This window comes from Gopherus evgoodei, chromosome 12 (genome assembly GCF_007399415.2).
Source record: "Gopherus evgoodei ecotype Sinaloan lineage chromosome 12, rGopEvg1_v1.p, whole genome shotgun sequence".
Classification (NCBI taxonomy): domain Eukaryota; kingdom Metazoa; phylum Chordata; order Testudines; family Testudinidae; genus Gopherus; species Gopherus evgoodei.
The window spans coordinates 17,123,868-17,145,927 of record NC_044333.1 but is presented as its reverse complement, the minus strand read 5'-3'; the positions used below and the strand labels follow the sequence as shown (position 1 = coordinate 17,145,927).

Genomic DNA, 22,060 nt, shown 5'->3' with positions numbered 1-22,060 from the left:
CTTAATAGAACTGGATTTCTTGTATTCATTAGTCAGTTGTCAGGTCTTATTTCAAATGTAAGTGACTTTGAGACAGGGACCATGTTTTGTAAAGCACTTACCATATTTTGGGAACTAGACAAATAATAATTCTCTCAAGTTTCCTGGCCATTGGTTGGGTTCTGCGGTGTTTCTGATCTGTAGAAGTCACGGTCCTGTCTTAATATTTTAGTTCTAAGTGAAATAGGTGAGGCAGTTTAAATAAATACAAATAAAATCAGTAAGATAATTAAAGTAAATGGCACCTTTCAGATGGTTTTAGAAATGTAGTACAGACTCCTGAATGCCAGCTATCTGTGCTGGAACAATGACTTCTTATTACTGACTGGAAAAGAACTACCCTTTAAAGTGGAAAATGTGTCCTGGAGCTGTTAGTTTTTTAAAAAATGGATTAATAAAAATATAAATTCCAAAAATAAAATGTTTGAATAAATTGTTAGAATTCTATTAGAGTGACTTTTGTTAAGTGAAAAATGTTTTATCATTCTTTGTTTTTCTTAGTGAGTGCAATGGTACGGCAGTATCCATATTTAATAAAGAAGGGTGTTTGGATGTTGTGTTACAATATTTGAAGAAATTTTCCACAAATGTAGATCTGGCTATCTCAGTAGGTAAGTGGTGGATAGGGTAGTGATCATCATGTAGTTTGAGCTACGAATATATATCTAGCCTTGCAATACACTGTATTATATGGTCATGTTAATGATCCTATTGAGTCACAACTGAAAATAAGAACTTCAGAAAGGCTCCTTCTAAAAATTACACCTTGGAGTTTGAAATCTTGTATGCTTGTTCTCACTCCAAAAGGGGAGTGATGTATTGTAGTGCTCGAATGAGAGGGAAGGTTTTCCAGAGAAAAATAAACTAATTTAGCTTTTCTGGGGAGAGGGGATGTGTTTGTAATGCAAGAGGGCACCATCAATTGAAAAATCTCACTTCTCTCTGAAAATGCTTGCTCTAACTAATATTGTTACAAGAACTTCACAACACTTCCACTGTTTCTCTTGTACAGTCAGTCAGGGCTTTATCCACATACTTCTGCATATGAGTAACTCAATTCAGTGGGACTGTTCCCTTGGTAAAGTTATTCCTGCCCAAAAGGGTTTGCAAGATTAAGCTCTTACATTGCTTTCACCTGTTTATGCGTGTCTTTCATGCAACAAAAAAAGAGAAGAAAACCCTTCTTTAGTAGAATAAATTATTGTCGGGGAAGTGTAGTACCATAAACTACTTTTATCCCACCCTTGTGAAATTGAGCAGCTTTCATGATGATAGTGTAGTATCCAGTTAGAGATCTGAAAACATTACATTTTTGTCTGGTTGATTTTTGTCACCACAGCACATTGCTTGCAGACAGTGACGGAAGATAACCCAGACCTGCTTTTTTCTTTCAATGCTTCTGCACGTCAAGTATTGGAATCCATAATGTTGTCCCAAGACAATGCCATGGAGTATATTCTTTTAAGGACATTGTTGGCAGGTATGATTCAACTGGACCCTAACTTTTGTATTTGGAACATGCTGTATAGAAGGTAAAGTGGGATGGGAGAGGCAGAGGTTTTAGTTCTCCATCATGCCAAAGTAATAGCAACAAATTACGTTGTTGCCAAAGTGCCAGCTTAGAAGCAAGAGCTGGATAGATTGTTCTCAGATCTATTCCTGCCACTGTTATACCTTTGTCATGGAGCCTGGGGTTTCATATGTCATCTTTCACAACCAGATAGCGTAAGAGAGCCAATATCTGAATCATGTCAAAAGGCAATGCTGTCTCTTGATTGTGACTTCAGTCCCAATTTGGTTTGGTGTTACTCATTCGTTAGTTCTTACTAAGGAAATAAAGCAATAATAAATATTAAAGAAACCGTGTTGCTCTTGACTTTACCTATGCTAGGCTTTGAAGCATTTGGAAATCATTTTTGAACTTTGGTTTAGCAAGAACAATGTTTAAACCATTTCTAACGTGATTTATCTGGCCACTCTATTACACTGCAACAGAGATTTTGAAAGCAGTTTTACAACAGGCTGGCCTATCAAGATTTGTCTGAAATTGGTTTAGCTGGAAGCGTGTTGAAACAGACTTTGAAAATCTGTTTTCAAACATGGTTTTTAAAGCCCAGTATAAAGTGCCTGGGCCATTGCGTCCTTTCCCTTCAGCTTCACCATCTTGTGTTACACCTTCCAGTTAAGATGCTTTCTGACACTGAAGTACAATTAACTAGAATTCTCCAGTTTAAAGCACTCAGTACCTGTGCTTAGAAAGCGAGGGTTTTATTTAATTTCTCTTTAGTTTTTGACTGTTTATAGGTCTGACAAATAATAAAATCAAGCAATGTAATGTGGAAGAAAATCTCTCCCTTCGTCCTTTTAAGACCATGAATAGCTCAAAATTAAGATCATTCAGTGTCCTGAAGATCTGCTATATCTATCAGGCAAAGTGTCACCAGGATTTCCCTATGGAAATATTTTGTCCATCTTCACATGATGAGGTTTGCCCCAGCTTACGGTTTTGGGCCCTGAATGTTCAATATAGGTTGGCACTTGAAAGTCACAAGTTTATAGGAAACTCCTGAAATTTCAGTTCATAAAGTACTCTTACCTTTCTGAAGGAGGCAGTTGTTTCTCAGTTAATGCGAGGGATTAGAAATCGGGGGACATGGGTTCTGTTTTCAGCCATGCCATGAAGCCTCTGATCACGGGGAAACTTTTTTGTGCCTTAGATTCTCCTTTCGTAAGATGGGGATCTATATCTGTCTTTGAAAAGTATTTTGAGATTCTTGATGAAAGGTGTGACATAGATACTGAGTACTATAGTTAACACAAGCTCTGGTTTTGCAATAGCTATAAGAAGGCCATGCACCATGTAGTTTAAAGGTTTTGACATTCTAACTCTCCCATGTTTAGGCTCTGTCTGGAATATAAAGGGCACCATTCCATCCAGTAGCCAGGCAAGCACAATTAATGCTATCCTGAAGATTTTCTCAGAATCACTAGTGGTGGATGCTGGTGAAACAGTTATTCACATGAAGGAAGCTGAAACACAAAGGTTAAAACTCACTGCAGAGGCAGAAACTGAGGAAAATGTGGGTGATACAATAGACAACTCTGTATTGAACGAAGATGATGAAATGGAAGAACCACTTAAAGGAAAAGTCAAAAGAGAAAATGACATTTCAGATCTACTTCCAGTAAGTATGGCCGATTGTGGCTGACATAGCTCTTAGTGCAGTGTTATGCTTCTGATTAGTCTTTGGTTAACTGTCAATCTCACTTCTCCATAACTCAGTTGCAGAAGGGTGACACTTTCCCAAAATATTCAGCCTCAGACTCCTGGCATAGAGAATTTCATCCTGATCTGTTAAAGTTTGGCAAAGTTATAAGCAACTGAAAATAGGGTCCTATAATGGAAGGTTCACCCTTAATTATAGGCAGAGCTACCAGCATGGTATCAGTGCCACCTGCTTTTCTCTGCCAGCTGGCCGCCCAAACAGGAAGCCACAGTGGCTGCTGGGGCTGGAGCATGGCTTCCTCCCATTCCTCTACCCACCCACCTCTGGTATAGGGCCATCATGCTAACCCCCATCATGCAGCCACAGCCTCTTCACAGAGTGGGAGACGAAGGGGAGCTTGGCACTTGTGCCTGACCTGTGAAATTCCAACCCTTACCCATGATTCTGCTGGGATTCTTTTTTTTTTTTCCTTTTTCTTTTTTTTTTTAAACCCTGCAGTTTACAAAAGGTCTTAGAACTAGACCAAATTTGGGCAGATTTTCATTGGGACCACAAAAGGCATATGCCTGACACAAAGCCCAACCCTTGCCAAATATCAGGTCCCTGCTCCAAAGCATGGGGGTGCTAGACCTTTTCAAATTAGAGTGCCAGAATTTAACAAGGGCAAAACAATAGCCTCATTCTCAGAAACCGCTGAGTCATTTTGGCTGAATTTTTTAAACTACATTCAGCCTGAGGCAGACACCCAGCTGTCAAATTTCAGCCCACATGGTTAAAGTTTATGAAGTAACTGAATCAATGGGAAGTGCCTGGCAACCTTAGTAAACAGTGGTACCAGTCACAGCTGTAATTCTGTACAAATTATGAGAATTCAGACCTAGTGAAAAGGGGGAAAACGGAACAACTCTTGAGTTTTTGGCAGGTTTTGATGAGATTATACCTTTCAGGATAACAAGTGATCTGTGCAATTAGTAGGTTCTGTTAGTCTGCAGAACGAAATATTAAACAATTTCTGAAGTTTGGCACTCATCAGTATTAGTAGAACATTTGATATTCTCTATTCTGTTAGCTTTTTATGCGACACCTGTTCACAATTATCGTATTTTATCTGCTTTGGTTGACAGTCTAGCTACTTTAAAACTAGAGTGCTATCCTCCAAAATTAAGTTTTGTTTGTTTTCTCTAGTCTGATAAGTGGGAGCTGAAACAAGTGACAGCCTTACTGATGGCTCAGCAGACTGCCCTGGAAATCATTGTTAATATGTGCTGCAGTGAAGGTATGTAGGCAGCTTTTTCATTGTTACCAAGGATTCCATTTTTAGTAACATGGCAAATTTACTTGGACTGTTCCGGGATCTTATCTAACTTGACCTGCTAATCCTCTCATTCTTAAAAGTGAACAAACCATAGATTTGCATCCTTTAATGCCCCTTACTGTATGTAAAGAATCTCAAGATATTAATTTCTAATCCTTTTTTCGATGTGTTTGACATTGCAGATTTGAGGTGTATCAGTTTCCTCTTTGTTGGAATCCTTCAGCAAAATCATACACAATCTGAAGCCAGATCTCCACTTAAGTTCCACTAGACTTTTCTGTGTTGGTTAGGGGTGTAATGTTTTTCTTTTTTTCATGTTATAGCTGTGCTTTCAGAAGCCCTAGTGTCTGCACTTATATTGGCAAAAGAAGTGCTTTTCTGGCATAGCTTATTTTGCTGGCTGAACACACAAAAACTGTATCAGCTTTTGCTGGGATAACTGCATCTATGGTAGGAAGGTTTTGCCTGGCTTTCAAATATAGGCAGGGCCAAAGACTGAATAGCTATTTTCAGTAAGGGCTGGGAGCACTGTAGCTCAGGTTTCAGCTTTTTGTGGTGTTGCTAGGGTGACCAGACAGCAAATGTGAAAAATCAGGACAGGGGTGAGAGGTAATAGGAGCCTATATAAGAAAAAGACCCCCAATTCAGAATGGTCCCTATAAAATCAGATATCTGGTCACCTTAGGTGTTGCTATCCAGATCTACCATCAAAGAGGGAAATTTGAACCTGATACCATTGATACTTCTAAATTTTAAACAAACAAACAAAAACACAGAAGGGAAATGTTTTAAACAGTAATGTAGCAAATGTCTTTTTTATGGAGCTGGAGCAGTAATTCTTTTGCTTACTCACTAAATGATAAAGTCATAAATGGTTGGTTTTAAAAGAAATGGACAACGCCATTGAAATGTGCATTGTTTATCCTTTTGACCTTCTGTGTGAGGAATCTCTTATGAGTGCAGCAATGTCAGAGAATCGTGAGTTTGTTTTTAAATCATGGTTTGTATATATAATATGGTTTTTATCTCCATTTTTGCTATCGGACTTACTATAGCAGCTGCAGTTGAGCATCCCAGTTGCTTTCTTTAGATTTGAAATAATTACAATAACTCTAGGTCTGTTTTTGTTAATCTGTGCATGAGATAGTTTTCTTTTGCGGACATTAAGAACCTCCCCAGTCGTCTTGCAACTGTTTAAAAATGTCAGCTTGAGCTTCATGAAAGTAATTTAAAAAATTAACTGTCTGATAGACCCCCTTTTTAAATAGCATGTCCAGACTTTCCTTTTTATTTATTAGGCGGTAAGAGGGAAATAAATAAATAAATAAAGGTTTTTCTGATCCCTTGTTTTGCTTATGAGAGTTTCCTGGGCAAGCCAGAGAGCAACACCACTAAACCTACCCAGGCCCACCTCTCTTCCCATCCCCTTCCTTTATGTGCATAGATCCACCTCTTCGGTTTTAGCTTTGCTGCTGTTACTGATAAACACTCTCTTGGGGAAGAATATGTGCATAAATTCCTCCTAGAACAATGCATGAAAGAGGTGGAACTAACCGCCAACAAAAGAGAAACTGATTAATACATGAACTTCTGTGCAAATATACCTCGTAATTGGAAAAATAGATTTTTTTTCATTAATTTTTTTGTTCTAGTGAACTTAATGGTTATTTGCAGGAATGGTAGGTACAATATTTTCAGCTGGAAATGTGGTTTTCAGGTTGATGATGGTTCTTGAAGAATAACTTACAAAAACCTTTTCTCTCTCCCCTGTCTCCCCCCCCCCCAACCTTCCCCTCCCCCGTTCTTTATGTCCCAGGGCTTTCAGTGCTATTAAAGGCTTTGATCTTACATTTGGATCTGTATGGAGAAAGGTGGCTCTTGAGCAGAATACTGGACAGTCAGTAGGATTCCATGAGCACCTGGATCCACTTGCAGGATCGGAACCTCAGTTTGTTACAGTAGATCGATCTTCTGCTGTGCAATCACTTTCTTGTTATGGAGCTATCATCTTCATCTTGCATTGGCTTTCTTGTTCTCTATTGTTTTGTACCATTTTTCCTTTAGTGTCTTTGCATCCTAAAATTATGAAATGCAACTTCAAAAGTGGGAGGAGAGACAGCTTTTGTACTTTGCTGACAATAGGAATTATATGTGAACAATGTGCTTTGTGCGAGTAGTTCACAGGGCTTTACATACATGAAGCTTCTTTTGAAAACAGCCTGTTTATTTTTAAAGGTGGAACAATATATATATATTTTTTCCAGTTTTAGCTAGTCTCTCCAGTAGTTAGTCTGTCTCTTCTTTTCAATCCTAGTTTATTGGTCATTCCTCTGACAGTTAATAAAATAATCAAATAACTGAGGAGTCCTCAACATGAATATTAAAATGAGCAGCTGGAATTTGTAAACTCTGACACTATTGCTCCTGACTATAATGTAAATTTGATCCCTAGGCTGCCCACATTTAGGTGATAACTTCTTAAGTAAATCTTGCCAGTTCTAATGAAAACCCTATTAACACCATGTATTCTGTTTGGTAATTTCTGCCATGTGAGAAATTCTGCACCTAGTAAATGAAGGTCTTTTAAAACTGAATATCTAATCTAATGAACAGTAATTCATAAGATTTCCTCATTTAATTAGAAAATCTCTTGTGGGTAGCTGAATATCGTGCTGTTTGTTTACTCACTATAAAATACAACCCCCTTGCGTTATTACAGTCCATGATTAGACAGAAATAAGGTCTGCAGGAATTAAGAGGAATCCAGAGACGGATGTTCATTTAATTTTCAGGTTGCTAAGGGACAAAGATATTTTGATTTCTGAACTTCAGTGTACTGAATTCACAGACATACTCTGCTCACCAGGGGACCCAAGGGAATTAGCTGAACTGGCATGAGACAGACTCCACACTCCAGGTCCCAGCTTCCTCTCAATGGGGGCATAATGCAGGGAGCAGGAGTTGTCAAGTGGGGCTGCAAATGTGGGTTGATTGAGGATCAGCTGTAATGAGGAAATAGCTACATATACTGTAGTATATGTATATATGTAAATATATCCCTTGCCCTCTACAGATGCAGTCTCAGAATTCATAAAAATATACCAAACTCAGCAGTACGTTTCATCCTGTAGTACTTGATAAATTGAATAAGCTTAACCTAAACATGAGCCTTTTATTAAAATAATTCATATGATACTGTGTGTGTGTCATGCACAAGGCTGTAGACTTGAAATGTACTAGAGCACTAGTTCCTAAAGACTGTCTTGTGATATTTTTCTGGAGTTAAACTGGGCATCAGACACTGATTTGCATACTTGATAATTCAGGAGTCGGGGGTACCTAGTTTGTGTGTGACTTCAGATTTCATTCTTAAAGCTGTGTTCTATTCTCAGATCCCTCTGATGACGAATGGGAAGAACTCTCCAGCAGTGATGAGAGTGATCTGTTTATGGAGAACTCCTTCGATGAGGGAAGTGAGCAGCCCATGTCACCCCTTTGCCTCTCTGCCGAGGTTCACGCAGCACTCATGAACAACCTCATTCCAAAGAAGGTAGAATCGCTGTATATCATCTGATCACAACTCAAATTCAGTCTTTTCACTGGTTTTGATTTAGACTTCAGTTTAGACCAACAAATTATTCTAATCCAACTCCAGTACAGGAAGATTTATTTTTAATCAACCTTTAGCGTTTTTAAAAAATCCTGGATATACAGCATAATTCATACAAGTTGACTTAACTTAAATAATTCTGTGGTGTAAATGGGACAAGACAATTCCTCCGGTATGTCAGGAATGAAGTCAGATATTGGTCTTTCCTGAAACTGTGCATGATTTTACAAGTTGGATATGTTAAGGGTGCCTGCATAGCGAAAATGGAAATTGAACAAGCCATGGGAATAAATGCCAATGTTCACTCCTAGCCAGGCTGGGGGAGAATGCCAGAGAGCAAACTGAAATAAATACAAACTTCTCCCCCCCATCCCCCACCCCTTAAATTGTTAATTTCAGTAGTCCACTTGCCAATTCTGAGTTTGCTGTTGGGTCTCCAGAACTCATCTTAGTAGGATTTCACAGGCATCAGAAAATATGAAATGGTCATTTTTTAAAGTGACTATAGTAAAGTTTTTTTTTGAACACTGTACACCAGTCCCTGTGTCTACACACTTTGAGGATCTCTCTGTTGCATCAGTGCTTAGATAGATTCTGTAGCATGAACTGTTCTGGAACCTCAACAACTAGCCTTTAACTAGTGAGAAGATTTCTGTAGAAGCTGTAAGAAGGGCAAAATAAATCATCTGTGCTGATTACCCTTCACAACCTAGATAGAGACAAGGTGGGTGAGGTAATATGTTTTATTGAACCATTTTCTGTAAGTGAGAGACAAGCTTGTGAGCTCCAGCTGAAGCTGGAGGTCACTTGAAGAAGAGTTCTGTGGAACTTGAAAGCTTGTCTATTTCACCAACAGACGTTGGTCCAATAAAATATATTACCTCACCCATCTTGTGTGTGTCATATCCTACATAGCTACAACACTGAAAACTGCATAGTTTACTCGCATCATATAACGTTCTTTCTAGTGTACTATTAGCTCAAGAGGATGTTAAACAGTAACTGTTCAAGATAGACATTTTAAAATCAGCAGTTCCAGATAACTAGCATCCAAAAGTTTTAAAGAAGGTGGCTGAGGAGCTTGCAGGACCATTAACATGGATTTTAGGTTTTGGAATGCTGAGGAAGTTCCAGAACACTGGAAGAAAACTAATGTTGTGATTTAAGAACATAAGTACGGCCATACTGGGTCAGACCAATGGTCCATCTAGCCCAGTATCCTGTCTTCTGACAGTGGCCAATGCCAAGTGCTTCAGAGGAAATGAACAGAACAGGTCATCATCAAGTGATGCATTCCCAGCTTCTGACAAACAGAGGTTAGAGACACCTCAGGGCATGATTTTGCATCCCTGCCCACCCTGGCTAATAGCCATTGATGCACCTATCCTCCATGAACTTATCTAGTTCTTTTTGAACGCTGTTATAGTCTTGGCCTTCACAATATCCTCTGCCAAGGAATTCCACAGGTTGACTGTGTAGCAATACTTCCTTTTGTTCGTTTTAAACCTGCTGCCTATTTTTGTTTGGTGACCTCTAGTTCTTGTGTTATGATAGAGAGTAAATAACACTTCCTTATTTACTTTCTCCACACCAGTCATGCTTTTGTAGACCTCTTATCATATCCCCCCTTAGTTGTCTCTTTTCCAACCTGAAGAGTCCCAGTCTTATTAATCTCTCCTCATATGGAAGCTGTTTCATACCCCTAATAATTTTTGTTGCCCTTTTCTGTACCTTTTCCAATTCCAATATATCATTGTTGAGATGGGACAACCAGATCTGTTTGCAGTATTGAAGATGTGCCAAATATTGTGCCAATATTTAAAAAAGGTAAATGGGACATCCTACTTAATTATTGGCCACTCAGTCTGACATTGATTCTGGGCAAGATAATGGAGTGGCTGATACGGGTCAATTAATAAAGAATTAAAGGAGGGCGATATAATTCATGCTAATCAACATGGGTTTATGGCAAATAGATCTTGTCATACTAACTTGATATCTATTTTGGATGAGATTGCCAGTTTGGTTGATAAAGGTAACAGTGTTGCTGTAATATACTTTTGTAAGGCATTTGATTTGGTACCACATAACATTTTATTTTAAAATTAGAACAGTATAAAATTAACGTAGTACCTATTAAATGCAATGAAAGCTGGCTAACTGATAGGTCTCAAAATGTAATGGTAAATGGGGAATCATTATTGAGTGGGTATGTTTCTAGTGGGGTTGTGCAGGGATCGGTTCTTGGTCCTAAGCTATTTTACATTTTTGTTAATAACCTGGAGGAAAACATAAAATCACTGTTTTCAGGTGACACAAAAATTGGGGGAGTGGTTAAAAATGAAGATGACAAATCACTAATAGCAATCTGGAGCACAAGCAAGCAATTAGCATTTTAGTACGGCTAAATATATACATGTAGTAACAAAGAATGTAAGCATACTTACAGGACGGGGGACTCTCTGTTGGGAAGCAGTGACTCTGAAAAAAGATCTGGAGATTGTGGTGGATAATCAGCTGAACATGAGCTCCCAATGCGCTCTTGTGGCCAAAAGGCTAGTGCAGTCCTTGGATGCATATACTGGAATCTCAAGTAGAAGTAAAGAGATTATTTTACTACTGTATTTGGTATTGGTGTGATTGCTACTGGCATACTATGTCTTCCGTTCCAGAAGGGTGTTGATAAATTGGAGTGGGTTAAGAGAAGAGGCACAAGAATGATTAAAGGTTTTGAAAACATGCCTTGTAGTGATAGACTCAAAGAGCTCAATCTATTTAGCTTAACAAAGACGAGGTTAAGGGATGACTAGATCACAGTTTATAAGTACCTACGTGGGGATCAGATATTTGATCATGGGCTCTTCAGTCTAACAGAGAAAGGCATAACACACTCCAGTGATTGGAAGTTGAAGCTAGACAAATTCAGACTGGAAATAAGGAATACATTTTTAAGTGTAGGTTATCAGGCAGTGGAACAGTTTACTCAGGGTCTTGGTGGATTCTCTATCCCTAGCAATTTAAAAATCATGATTGGATGTTTTTCTAAAAGATATGCTCTGGGAATTATTTTACGGAAGTTCAGTGGCCTGTTAACAGGAAGTCAGATGATGATCACAGTGATCCTTTCTGGCCTTGGAAGCTATGAATCTAGTTATTTCTGTTCCTACCCTTCCCTGCCCCAGTCTCCGCACAGGTTTCTGTGATTAGCTCAATTTTTGCTTTTGCTCTCTAGGCCACTTTAACAGAAGCAGAGCCATGACTCTTACTGTTTATTTTAGAATATATGTACATATGCTTGGATCCTTCTCAAAAATACACAATATTTTGTTAACAGGTTAAGAGGTTTGGGTTGTTAAAACTTATTTCTAATTCATCTTTATAACTGATGCAGCCCAAGAAAATAACTTTAATCCTCTAGAACTTAAAAGGATACCAACTTAAAAAAATCATGTTTCTGGAAAAATATTTCACCTGCTACTTTTACAAGTAACAACTCAGATAACTGTAACTGGCAACATGAGAAAAATATTTGTTTTAGTTTGTTTGCTTTATTTGACAGTGTTTTGGGGTTTTTTGCTTGGTCACTCTTGACTTTACACAGAAAAAGCTAGTGAGTTTCCCCTGTGTGTGTAGGTTTTTCATGCAGTGACAAGGAAGAGGAAAACATTTTTTAAGATAAGAAAATAGGACTGTAAAATAACAAAAATTCAAAGGGGAACTTCAGGCTAGGTGTAAAATCTGAGACAAGTTTGAGTACATTTAGAAAGAAAATTGACTGATTTCACATTGAAGCTGTTCCTTTGTAATAAAAAGATCAAACTTCCAAACATTTTGTTCAGTGATAGTATATAGTCATATTGGGGACTCTGCCATTAGGGGTTGATGTTACCATAAAATTGCTTCATCTAGTTGTGCAGGTGAAGTAGTTTGATTTCTTTCAAACGAGGATCCAGAATGGCACTGGATGGTCTGAATAACATCTGATTTTTTTTTTAAAGCCTTTCCTGTCATTCTTTAATAGTCTAATTTGCTCCCTACTTGCTAACAAGTTCTTTGTGTGAACAACGGGAAGAACTTTTTGGAAGTTCTCTAGTTAATCTTTCTGTCTGTTCGGCTGCGGGAATCCTACCTAAACTTTTTAACCTTAAAAACTTGGTATGAGGGATTGGCAAAAGTTCAAGGTTGTTTATTTGTAAAGTGCCTAGCTCATTCTTAATTGTGGGTTGCGAAGGTAACATGCCTCATCTTGTAGTAGTAGTAGTATGGCAGTGTGATAGAATTGAGAACAAAGGGGGTGTTTGCGTAAGGTTAACTGTATTCAAGGCCCTGTGTACTCTGTGGCAAACTGAAGCCAAAATCTCTGGTAAGGTCCCTGGATTCTGCAGCATTGTGGAAATTATGTAGCATATTCATTTTCAATTGTTTAAAGAGGTTTTTAATTAAATATGGAAACATTAAACTGTCCTTCACCCCCCAAAACACTGTTGCCTAACTTTTTTTTTCCAGATTCTTGAAAAAACCGCTTTTCCGAACAGTGTTGCTGTAGACATCTGTACACACAGTCCATCCTGGAAGCCATTAATTAAAAAGTAGGAATTTCTTTGACTTTTTTTTTTTTTTAATTTTCAGTGCATTTGTAATTAAATTGTGTTACATTCATAATTCATAATTATGAACGTAACACCAGATCTTCAATTTCAAGATTTTCTGTATTATAAACATTGATACTTTAATGTGTGTGGGGTTCTTGGGTCACCCTAGAGAGCTGGACCTTACCAGTCTGCTACATTGTTTTAGTAACAAGATACAAATATTTACATGCAGATATTTTGTGATCCCCAGGTAAATTATACCCCACCTCAACACTGCATAATTAAATTAAAATTCCTTGTTTATATTGATCATTTTTTAATTAATAGAGCCTCAAAAGGCATATTCCTGTTGTTTACTTTGTTCCAGAATGAACACGGTACAGTGCAGAGCTCTAACCTGTCTCCATAGCATTTTGTTAGTATCAGATGTGGATTGTCTTGGAGGAGCTTCAATACTTCAGTCACTTGCACAGCACCTCTCCCAGCTAGTTTTTTCTCAGCCAGGTAGGTTTAAGGCCATAATATTAGAGAAACTTAACTCAGAAGGGTTTGTTTGCTTCTATTATAAGTAAATTTTATATACACCTCTACCCTGATATAACGCTGTCCTCGGGAGCTAAAAAATCTTACCACGTTATAGGTGAAACTGTGTTATATCGAACTTGCTTTGATCCACTGGCGTGCGCAGCCTCATACCCCCCTGGAGCGCTGCTTTACCGCGTATATTCGAATTCGTGTTATATTGGGTCACGTTATATTGGGGTAGAGGTGTATATAGCATTTAATTTAATACAATTTTATTACTAATCCCCTCCGTACTGCCTTCCAGATGCAAGAAAAACTGATGTTGGGAATATGTTGCCATGCACCAAGGCTATGTAAACCTCATATAATCTCCTTACCCAGGAAAGCTCTGATCGAATAAAGTTTTTAGAGTGCGTAGTATGTTTTACATCAGTATATGCAAGCACTGAAATATAAAGTGACTTAACCAGTGTGGGAGCCCCATCCTAACATGAGACCACAACATCTACATTTGGTCATACCTGTGATGGTGGCAGTTTTTTCAATTGATCACATAAGACAAGCTATTGTCAGGGAGAGCAGGACATCTCCTGAGTATATGTAAACAAATCTGAATGTGAGAGAATTCACTTATCTGAAATGGCATGTCACCAGCATTATAATTCAGGTTAGGCATCACAGGACGCTATTCCCAAAGTGATTTCCAAAGCTGAAACAAACTCTCTAGTATTTGCATACTTATCAAAATAGGAAATATAGCAGGCCTCTCTTTCTCTGGGGCACAAGTTATGCGTGTATTTTTTGTGTACCACTCTTGAAAACGTAGATGTCTAATAAATTTAATCATTTGCCCCAAACATTTTGCATTTAGGACTAAACATGAATACTGCTTATCAGATTTCCTGGTGTGGTGATGATTTGATTTGAATGAAGATGATAAACCTGTTGGACAATTTTGTTTTAAAACAGTACTGTTGTTGAGTAACAAACTTATTCCTATGTCTCTAAAAAGCTTCTCTGTTAATTCCACTGAGAGCTATTGTGAAGATTTCCCAGTTACTAATGCTGCTTTCAGACTGAGAGGTGACCAGTTGATGAGCAAGCGTGCTGGAAATCAGCAGTTTAAGAGCCCACCTACACTACAAGAACAACATTAGCTCATGATTCTCTGCTGTGGATAGGTGTGTCGGATGACAAATGCTCCTAGCTGTAGCAGATAATCATGCTAACACATGGTTCTTGTAGACAGGCCTAAAAACACTGTAACGAATTATGTGGACTACTGGTATAAGTAGCTGTTCAAAGCTATTGCCTCCTAACTGGGATAGGAATCGGTAAGGTGCCACTTCAGGTTTTTACTCCTGCAAAAGCCTATAAATAGCAACAAAAGAACATTAGCAGAGAATGAAAAGTGTTAAAATACAGAAGAACATGCATGTAAGAAGGTGGTTGGTATTGGGGAGCAGTTGAGTATTCAAAATTTTGTGGGCACAGTTCGAGTCCTGGGTTTACTGCATGCCAGGGGGAAACTAACAGGTGATGTAGAGATGCTAATATTCTGAGTGCATGTTGGAGCTCTGAGTCCCTGGAAAAATTCTGGACGTCTTACAAATTTTCTTAAGAGATCTAGGAAGTGAGTTTTAAAATACCTGCTTAGCTTCTTTGCAGTGCTCCTCTTAGTGCTCCAGTGGTGCTTATGGTCTGAAATATTGGTGTGGGACACTTGTGCTAAATTTTCAGTTTGTTCTTAATTAGGCCTCACTTTTTGCATGCATAATTTTACATCTATATTTGATGTCACTTAGAAGTCCTAGACCTGGATTGTGTCTGAAAACTAGGACTTTTGACATCTATGGCATAAGTTGCAGATACAAATATGAACATGAAATCGTTGGCAATTTCCACCCACAAAGCTAGAGACCCAGTCTCTGAAAATCTAGGTTTTAACATGGGGTAGCACCAATAGATGTGGAATGGAAGGACATTTTTCTCTGCTCTCAGTGCAGAAAGTCCTTAAAATGATTTAAAATTTGTTCTAACTCTTCAGCTTTGTGTTTATTTTTGAGCAGAATTTCCTACACACACTGAATTCCTGGAAGCCGTAACTAGTGCTATGAGGGCTCTCTTGCAAACAATGGCATCAAAGAATATATCTCAGGTGAGAGGTTTTTCTACCAAACGTTGGGCATTCTGGTAGATACAGGTTCAGGAAATTTACATCAGATTGTACTTGAATGGTTTTGAAACAAACTAATCTTTAAAGAGTGCTAAATTCTTGTAACTTGATGTTTAATGTTTTAAGCGTTGTAACAGTGCTTATTAACACTGCTAGAATTACAGGTTTAACAAAATTCATCCTAATTTTTCTCATAGATAACTAAGGTTGCTGAAAAAAGTATGCTCCTGCAACAGGGGTGGGCAAACTTTTTGGCCTGAGGACCACGTCTGGGAATGGAAATTGTATGGTGGGCTATGAATGCTCATGAAATTGGGGTAGGGGTGTGAGAGAAGGTGAGGGCTCCAGCTGGGAGTGAGGGCTCTGGGATGGGGCCAGAAATGAGGAGTTCAGCGTGTGGGAAGGGGCTCTGGGCTGGGGCAGGAGTGCGGGAGCTGGGGATAAGGGCTCCGGCTGGAGGTGCGGGCTCTGGTGTGCGGTACAGCAGGGGGCTCCAGGCTAGGATTGAGGGGTTCAGAAGGCAGGTGGGGGATCAGGGCTGGGGCAGGGGGTTGGGGCACAGAGGGGGTGGCTCAGGGATGTAGGCTCCAGGCGGCGCTTACCTCATGCAGCTCCCGGAAGCAGTGGCATGTCTTGTCTCTGGCTCCTGGCTGAGGTGCAGCCAGGTGGCTCTGCATGCTGTCTCATCTGCAGCTGCTGCCCCTGCAGCTCTCATTGGCCATGGGAGCTGCGGGGGGATGGAGGCAGTGTGCAGAGCCCGCTGTCTGCCCCTATACGTAGGAGCCGGAGGGGGGACATGCCAGCTGATTCCCGGGAGCCACATTGAGCCATGGCACATGCGGAGCGGGCCGTGCCTCTGACCCCCCCCCCCCCCCGGCGGGACCTTGAGGGACAGATTAAGAGGTCTTGATGGGCTGGATGTAGACCTCGGGCTGTAGTTTGCCCACCCCTGTCCTAGAAGAAACTTTTCACATTAATTCTGAGCCTGGTGGTTGTTTTGTATACATATTTAAAGAAAAACAGTTGGGCTGACTTTTCAAAAACAAAAGGAAATGTAAAACCCAAGCTATATCTGTTTGTGCAGCAGCCACAGTTTAACATTTTGCGTACTAAACTTCCAAGGCTAGTAGTGGATTCTGTCTCTCTTGATAGCTTCAAGACTGGATGCCTTTCTAGAAGTTGTACTTTAACCATGCAAGTTACTGGTTCATTTGAGTGGTTACTGGGGAAACTTTAATAGCCTGTGATACTTGTCAGACTAGATGACCTAATGGTCCTTTCTGGATTTAAATGCTATCAATTTATGAGTAAAGAGTTTCTTTAGTGTCTATTAATGGTTTAGAAGGAGTTATTCAAATATTTCGGGTAAATATGTGGCTTTTGGTTCAGGTTTTTACCTACAGAGTCATGACAATGAGCCTTGAGCCTTTTCTGGAGGAAATTCCTAAAGGAGTAAAAGGATAGTTTAATAATCTCCATGCTGATTCCATCTTCAGTCTTAACTTTTTTCATAATATACAGATACTGCTTATCTCCTATAGGTTTGTCTGTCTTATATAGAAGCAAATGACCTAAAAATTTGTCTTTGAAATAGTGTTTCTCTGGAAATTTAAATTTGTCTGACCTTTACTTTTCTTTTAAACAGTGTATGACTCCTGAGCAGCTGATGACTTTATGTGAAGCCAGTATTCATAACAGTAATATCAGTGTTAGAGTAAACGTAGTTAGCATCCTGGGAATTGCTGGCAGCGTGCTGGCAAAAATAGAAGATACAGCTGAAACACTAAAGGTAAAAAATACATGGGTAGCAAACCCGAAACTGCTTTAGTGACAATTACGTGCCATTGTTTTATAATGCCATGTTTTTAAAAATAAGTCTCTTTTTTCAGATGATTGGAAAATTTCTTCTTGAGGTTGCTATGAAGGATTCTTCTCTTGTGGTAGCTGGAGAAGCTCTGGATGCTCTCTTTGATGTTTTTGCAGATGGGACAGAGGCTGAAAAAGCAGCAGTTCAGATTAAATTGCTCCCTGCACTGAAAGAATTCCAGCCAGTCTTCAAAATAAGGGTAGGCATCTCACAAACTAGTAACCAGTCCAAGGCCTCAAAACACAGTTTAAGTTAACACTTGAGATTAGTTTTGCTGCTTGTACTACTAGGAAATTATGTGAAATATGCCCACATGATTTTAAAAAATTCAGTGCACAAAAGAGAGCAAAAAAAAAAAAAATCTCACTTGCTCTTAGTATGCTTTAGATGGAAAGAAAAATTCCTTTCTTGACAGTCAGTTTAACTATGTGCATAAAGAATTAATCCCATATTTACTACAAGGCGCCTTTGGTGTTATTGGCCATCTTTTTCTGAAATCCTGGTACATTGATTCTCCAAATTCCTCCATGGGTAGAGAGGGCCAAACATGGTTAACCTTTAGAGAGGAAATCCTCTTCTGAAGCTAGTTTGACTTCTTGTTTTAATTTGCATGAGTGTCCAAATGTGCATGTATTTATCCTGTTACTGCTTAGTTAAGATAGGTCCTAACCAGAATCTTGTACTGTTAAGTGAAATTATACAAGTGAAACTTCTGATCACTCAAATTAATTTTTTTTTCTTTAAAAGGGGGGTAAATTTTCAAAGCATTGTGTTCCTTTAGCCAGGTGACACCCAGGAGGCTAAAAGCTCAAATAAAGTTTTAAAATAGATACATTTTTATTTCTATAGTTTATTGCTGGATGCATTCTAGGGCACAACAAATTCACTCTAGCAGAACCGGCTGTCATACTCCACCAATTGACCCTTCATTAAATGTGAGTGCTTTGCACTTCATTTTATTTCTGAGTGCAGTGCTAGGTCTTTTCCCTAAAATATCTACAGAGGATAAATACATGTTACAGATTTAACTGTGTAATTCTTGAAAGGCAGGAGCATCATATCCTGCCAGAGGGTATCTGAGGAGTGATTGGCTGTCCTAATCTGAAAATCTGCCTTCTCAATTTTATATATATATGTGTGTGTGTGTGTGTGTGTTTTTGTTGTTGTTGCAGATGCGAAAAGAAGGAAAAGGACAGTACAGTACAGATCAGTTGTGTGTTCTTGACAATGTCAAAATGAATTTGAGAAGATTCATTGCCTATCAAGAGACATTAGGGGGAAAAAAGACTTCTTGAAACGGACTTTAAGGTTTTCTTTATTGATTGTCAAATATATAAGTTTTTTGAATTCTAGAATTTTGGGGAGAGGGAGTTCTGTTTTTATGTTAACATTGCATTTCTTACATTATACGTATTTTATACTCTCTGGGAAGATGCAATATTAAAGCTGGATTCAGCATATGAAAGTATTGCATTACTTTGAAATTTCATGTTCATGCTGGCAAGAAATGATGTTGCAATCTTGGGATATGTAAATACAGTTTACTCTCATTGTGTGGAAACCTTCATATACCTTGGCACAGAATTATACCACAAGAAATTAGTTAAAAAAAGAAAATCACAGTTACCTAAAAACTTGAGAAAACTCATAAGAAGCCTAGACTTTTTTTAAGAGGATCTAAGTAGTGGCTGAATGCCTACGAAAGTTAAGGTATACTGTCAGCTGTGTCCAAAATTGAAAGGGAAGCTTGGGCAAGTTTCCTGAGCAAAGTATGATAGGTACATAGATTATGATCAGCATTTGGATTTTTTGTCCTTTGAGGCTTGTCAAAGAAGAAGCTATGTCAAACTCACTTTCATCCAGTACAATAAATTCCTACATGACGGGCAATTATTGTGGAAGTTAGTTTAGAAGAAACCTGCAAAAGATATTCAGCCTGATTTTTCACTTCATTTTGTGGGTGTTCAGCTTTCTGAAAATCAGTTCAATAGGCTTTATTTCCCTTATGTAGATCCTACATTAAGGTAAAAGTTTGGATTCAGGGAAGTAATACACCTAATAACAAATACAACTATTTTTGTATTGATATGTGATATAAAAGATTTTTTTAAAAATTGTTTAAATGATATCAACTCAGATGTGTGTGTTAAGGATTTTAAACTGAGACCCGTGAAATGCCTGTAAAATACGTTACCTATTTTGAAAGAAGTGTCACTGATTATGGATGCATAAAGACAAAGATGGACTTTTATATATGAAACAATTTTTATTAATTTTTAAAAATATGTTTGTTTAATTCATGAAAACAAAAGTATCTCAAATACACAATGTAGAAAAATAAATTTAGGGGATGTGTGTGTGTATGTGTCTTTGGAGAACTGGGAATACAGACATTACATCTAAAAACCTGTCAGTTTTATTCATTATGTGAGGTGGAGCCTTATTCAAAGACAAATAAAATTGGGAAGAATTGAACACTTTAAAGATGTAAAATACTGTATAAACCTTTGGGAGGGGAAGTGGGGGGTATTTTTAGAGCTTACCTGTTAAGCCTTGTTGCATGATTGAAATGGAGTATTTGAAGACTTTAATGTTCTGATGCTATTGTGTCAGTTCCACAGAGGTTTTAGTAGCAAACACTAAATTGGTTCTTCTAAATACTCAGTGTTTTAACTGTTCTGATCAGATTTTTACCCCTATCAGCCCAGAAGTTTTTACCAGATTCCAGGAATGGATGTATTTTGCTTTTATTGTTCAGTGTCCTAGTCCCAGTGAGGAGAAGAAAAAATATATTACTTTATTCCTCTGGAAGAGGAGATTTTACTCACGGCTTCTATGTGTGGTTTTCCTTTTTGGACAATGTTGAGTTTGTCCATTGTAAATATACAAATCGTTCCTAAGTGTGAACTAGCAGACTTTTTAATAAAATATTTTTTGCAGTAAAAGTTAGAGAAATCAGTGTTGAAAAACTAACTTGGTGGTTATTCAAGAATGCTGTAGTTCAAACAGGAATTAATTCAGGGAAGACCTATGACCTGTGTTATGCAGCAGGTCATTCCGCATCCTACAACTCTTGATACCTCTGTTCTAGTCCCTCAGGTCTTCAGTTTCTGCAGGCAGTGAGAAGCTGTAGCACAGCCCATGCTATCCATGTCACTTCTCTGGCCTTCTGACAGATCTGCTTCTGCAAGAGCAGTCAAGTGGCTGTTCACTTGGCTCCTGGTCTTTCTTTCCATTTTGTCCAGCAGTAGCATGTAGCCTTTCTTTCTTGCCTCTCTCCTGATTCGGATATTAAGCTATGCAAATACAGAGCTAAATCCAAGCAGTGTTCTATTTGTGAGGCAGCTTTTACAGGCTCTTTGGAGAACTAATTATGCCCTTCCTGTTCTCAGTCAGTTGACAGTTGCACTGAATTGGGTAGCCATATTGGGTGGTGGTGTCTCCACATTCACTCAAGAACCATGACTTCAGCACAGAACAGCCCAATCTGGAGACTCAGAGCAGAACAAAAAGGAAAAGAAAAGGTATAATAATAAAAACTAAAAGATGTTTTTCTTCTGACTCTGATACCTTATCCCCTACTGAGGAAGGGGAGATCTTGGGTTCAGATTCTGAGCAGGACATTTAAAAGATACAATAAAATATTTTTTTCTCCCCTGAGATCATAGAATCCTACGGTTAGAAGAGACTGCAAAGGTCATCTAGTCTAACCCTTCTGTTTGAAACCACGTGCATCCACAGTGTAGATCCAACCTGAGCAGGCACTAGAAGACAAGCCCAAAGGCAGATGCCTACCTTGTAAATCCTTGCTTGAGACAGAAATCTTACTGCACGCATCCTTCGTGGATGTAATTGGAGAGGAATGGGAAACCCTGATAAGAGTAAATGCATAAGCAGGTATGTAGTTAGACATTACAAGTTGCAAGAGCCAAAAAATGCCATTATAGGTACGCCAAAGGTGGTGCAGTGGTATTGCTAGCAAAAGATAGGGTAATCCCATTTGAAAGGGATTCTTTCCCAAAGATCCAACTGATAGAAATGTGGAAGCCACTGTCAGAATGGTCTTCTCAACTTCGTTGTCCATTCATAGAGCATCTACATGATTTGCAAAAGCCAGTGTCCTGGCTTGATGACCTTAAAGCCATGAAGGACAGAGACTATCCTGATTTTCTGTCTACGCTTAAGAAAATTTCCGTAGCAACAGCTTTTAGAGGCAGATGCCACAATGCATGCAATGAGATTTTTAGCCAGAGCCATGGATCCAACTCATCAGCCAGATGCAACATCTGGCTTTGCTCCAGGAAGGTTGATGTTTGCTCCAAACAAATTCTGTGATCATTTAAATTCACAAGCTTTCTACTCTTTGGGTAAACAACAGACAAAATAGTGGCAGAAAGCACTGAAACAGTCTTACCCGTTCCCTCCCAACTCAGTACTCTGAGAAGGGACTACAAACCCAGTAACAGACAAAAATGCTCCTTCCATCTACCTCACAAATGTACCAGAAGAAAGAGAGCAGGTATACTGGGGAAAACCCAGGAACTGAGGATCAAGAGAAAAATCCAGAGTGGATCCACCATCTCTTAAGGGCAGGTCTTCACTAGCCACCAGATCAGCGGGTAGGGATCGATTTATTGGGGATTGATTTATCGTGTCTCGTGTAGATGCGATACATCGATCCCCAAACGTGCTCCCCGTTGACTCCAGAA

At 38.8% G+C, this 22,060-nt stretch overlaps 1 protein-coding gene across 4 annotated transcripts in view; it reads left to right on the top strand.

The window, feature by feature from the left end:
* HEATR3 (HEAT repeat containing 3) overlaps positions 1 to 19,602 on the top strand; it is a 34,746-nt gene extending 15,144 nt beyond the window's left edge. For all 4 annotated transcript variants that reach the window (XM_030581389.1, XM_030581388.1, XM_030581390.1 and 1 more), the window contains 11 exons: positions 541 to 650; positions 1,379 to 1,519; positions 2,941 to 3,224; positions 4,452 to 4,542; positions 7,974 to 8,131; positions 12,698 to 12,780; positions 13,151 to 13,287; positions 15,378 to 15,466; positions 17,130 to 17,273; positions 17,374 to 17,550; positions 18,524 to 19,602. In XM_030581389.1, coding sequence (XP_030437249.1) covers positions 541 to 650; positions 1,379 to 1,519; positions 2,941 to 3,224; positions 4,452 to 4,542; positions 7,974 to 8,131; positions 12,698 to 12,780; positions 13,151 to 13,287; positions 15,378 to 15,466; positions 17,130 to 17,273; positions 17,374 to 17,550; positions 18,524 to 18,646 — 1,537 coding nt within the window. In that variant the 3' untranslated portion in view covers positions 18,647 to 19,602. The remainder of the gene's footprint in view (positions 1 to 540; positions 651 to 1,378; positions 1,520 to 2,940; positions 3,225 to 4,451; positions 4,543 to 7,973; positions 8,132 to 12,697; positions 12,781 to 13,150; positions 13,288 to 15,377; positions 15,467 to 17,129; positions 17,274 to 17,373; positions 17,551 to 18,523) is intronic.
* The last annotated feature ends 2,458 nt before the right edge of the window (positions 19,603 to 22,060 follow it).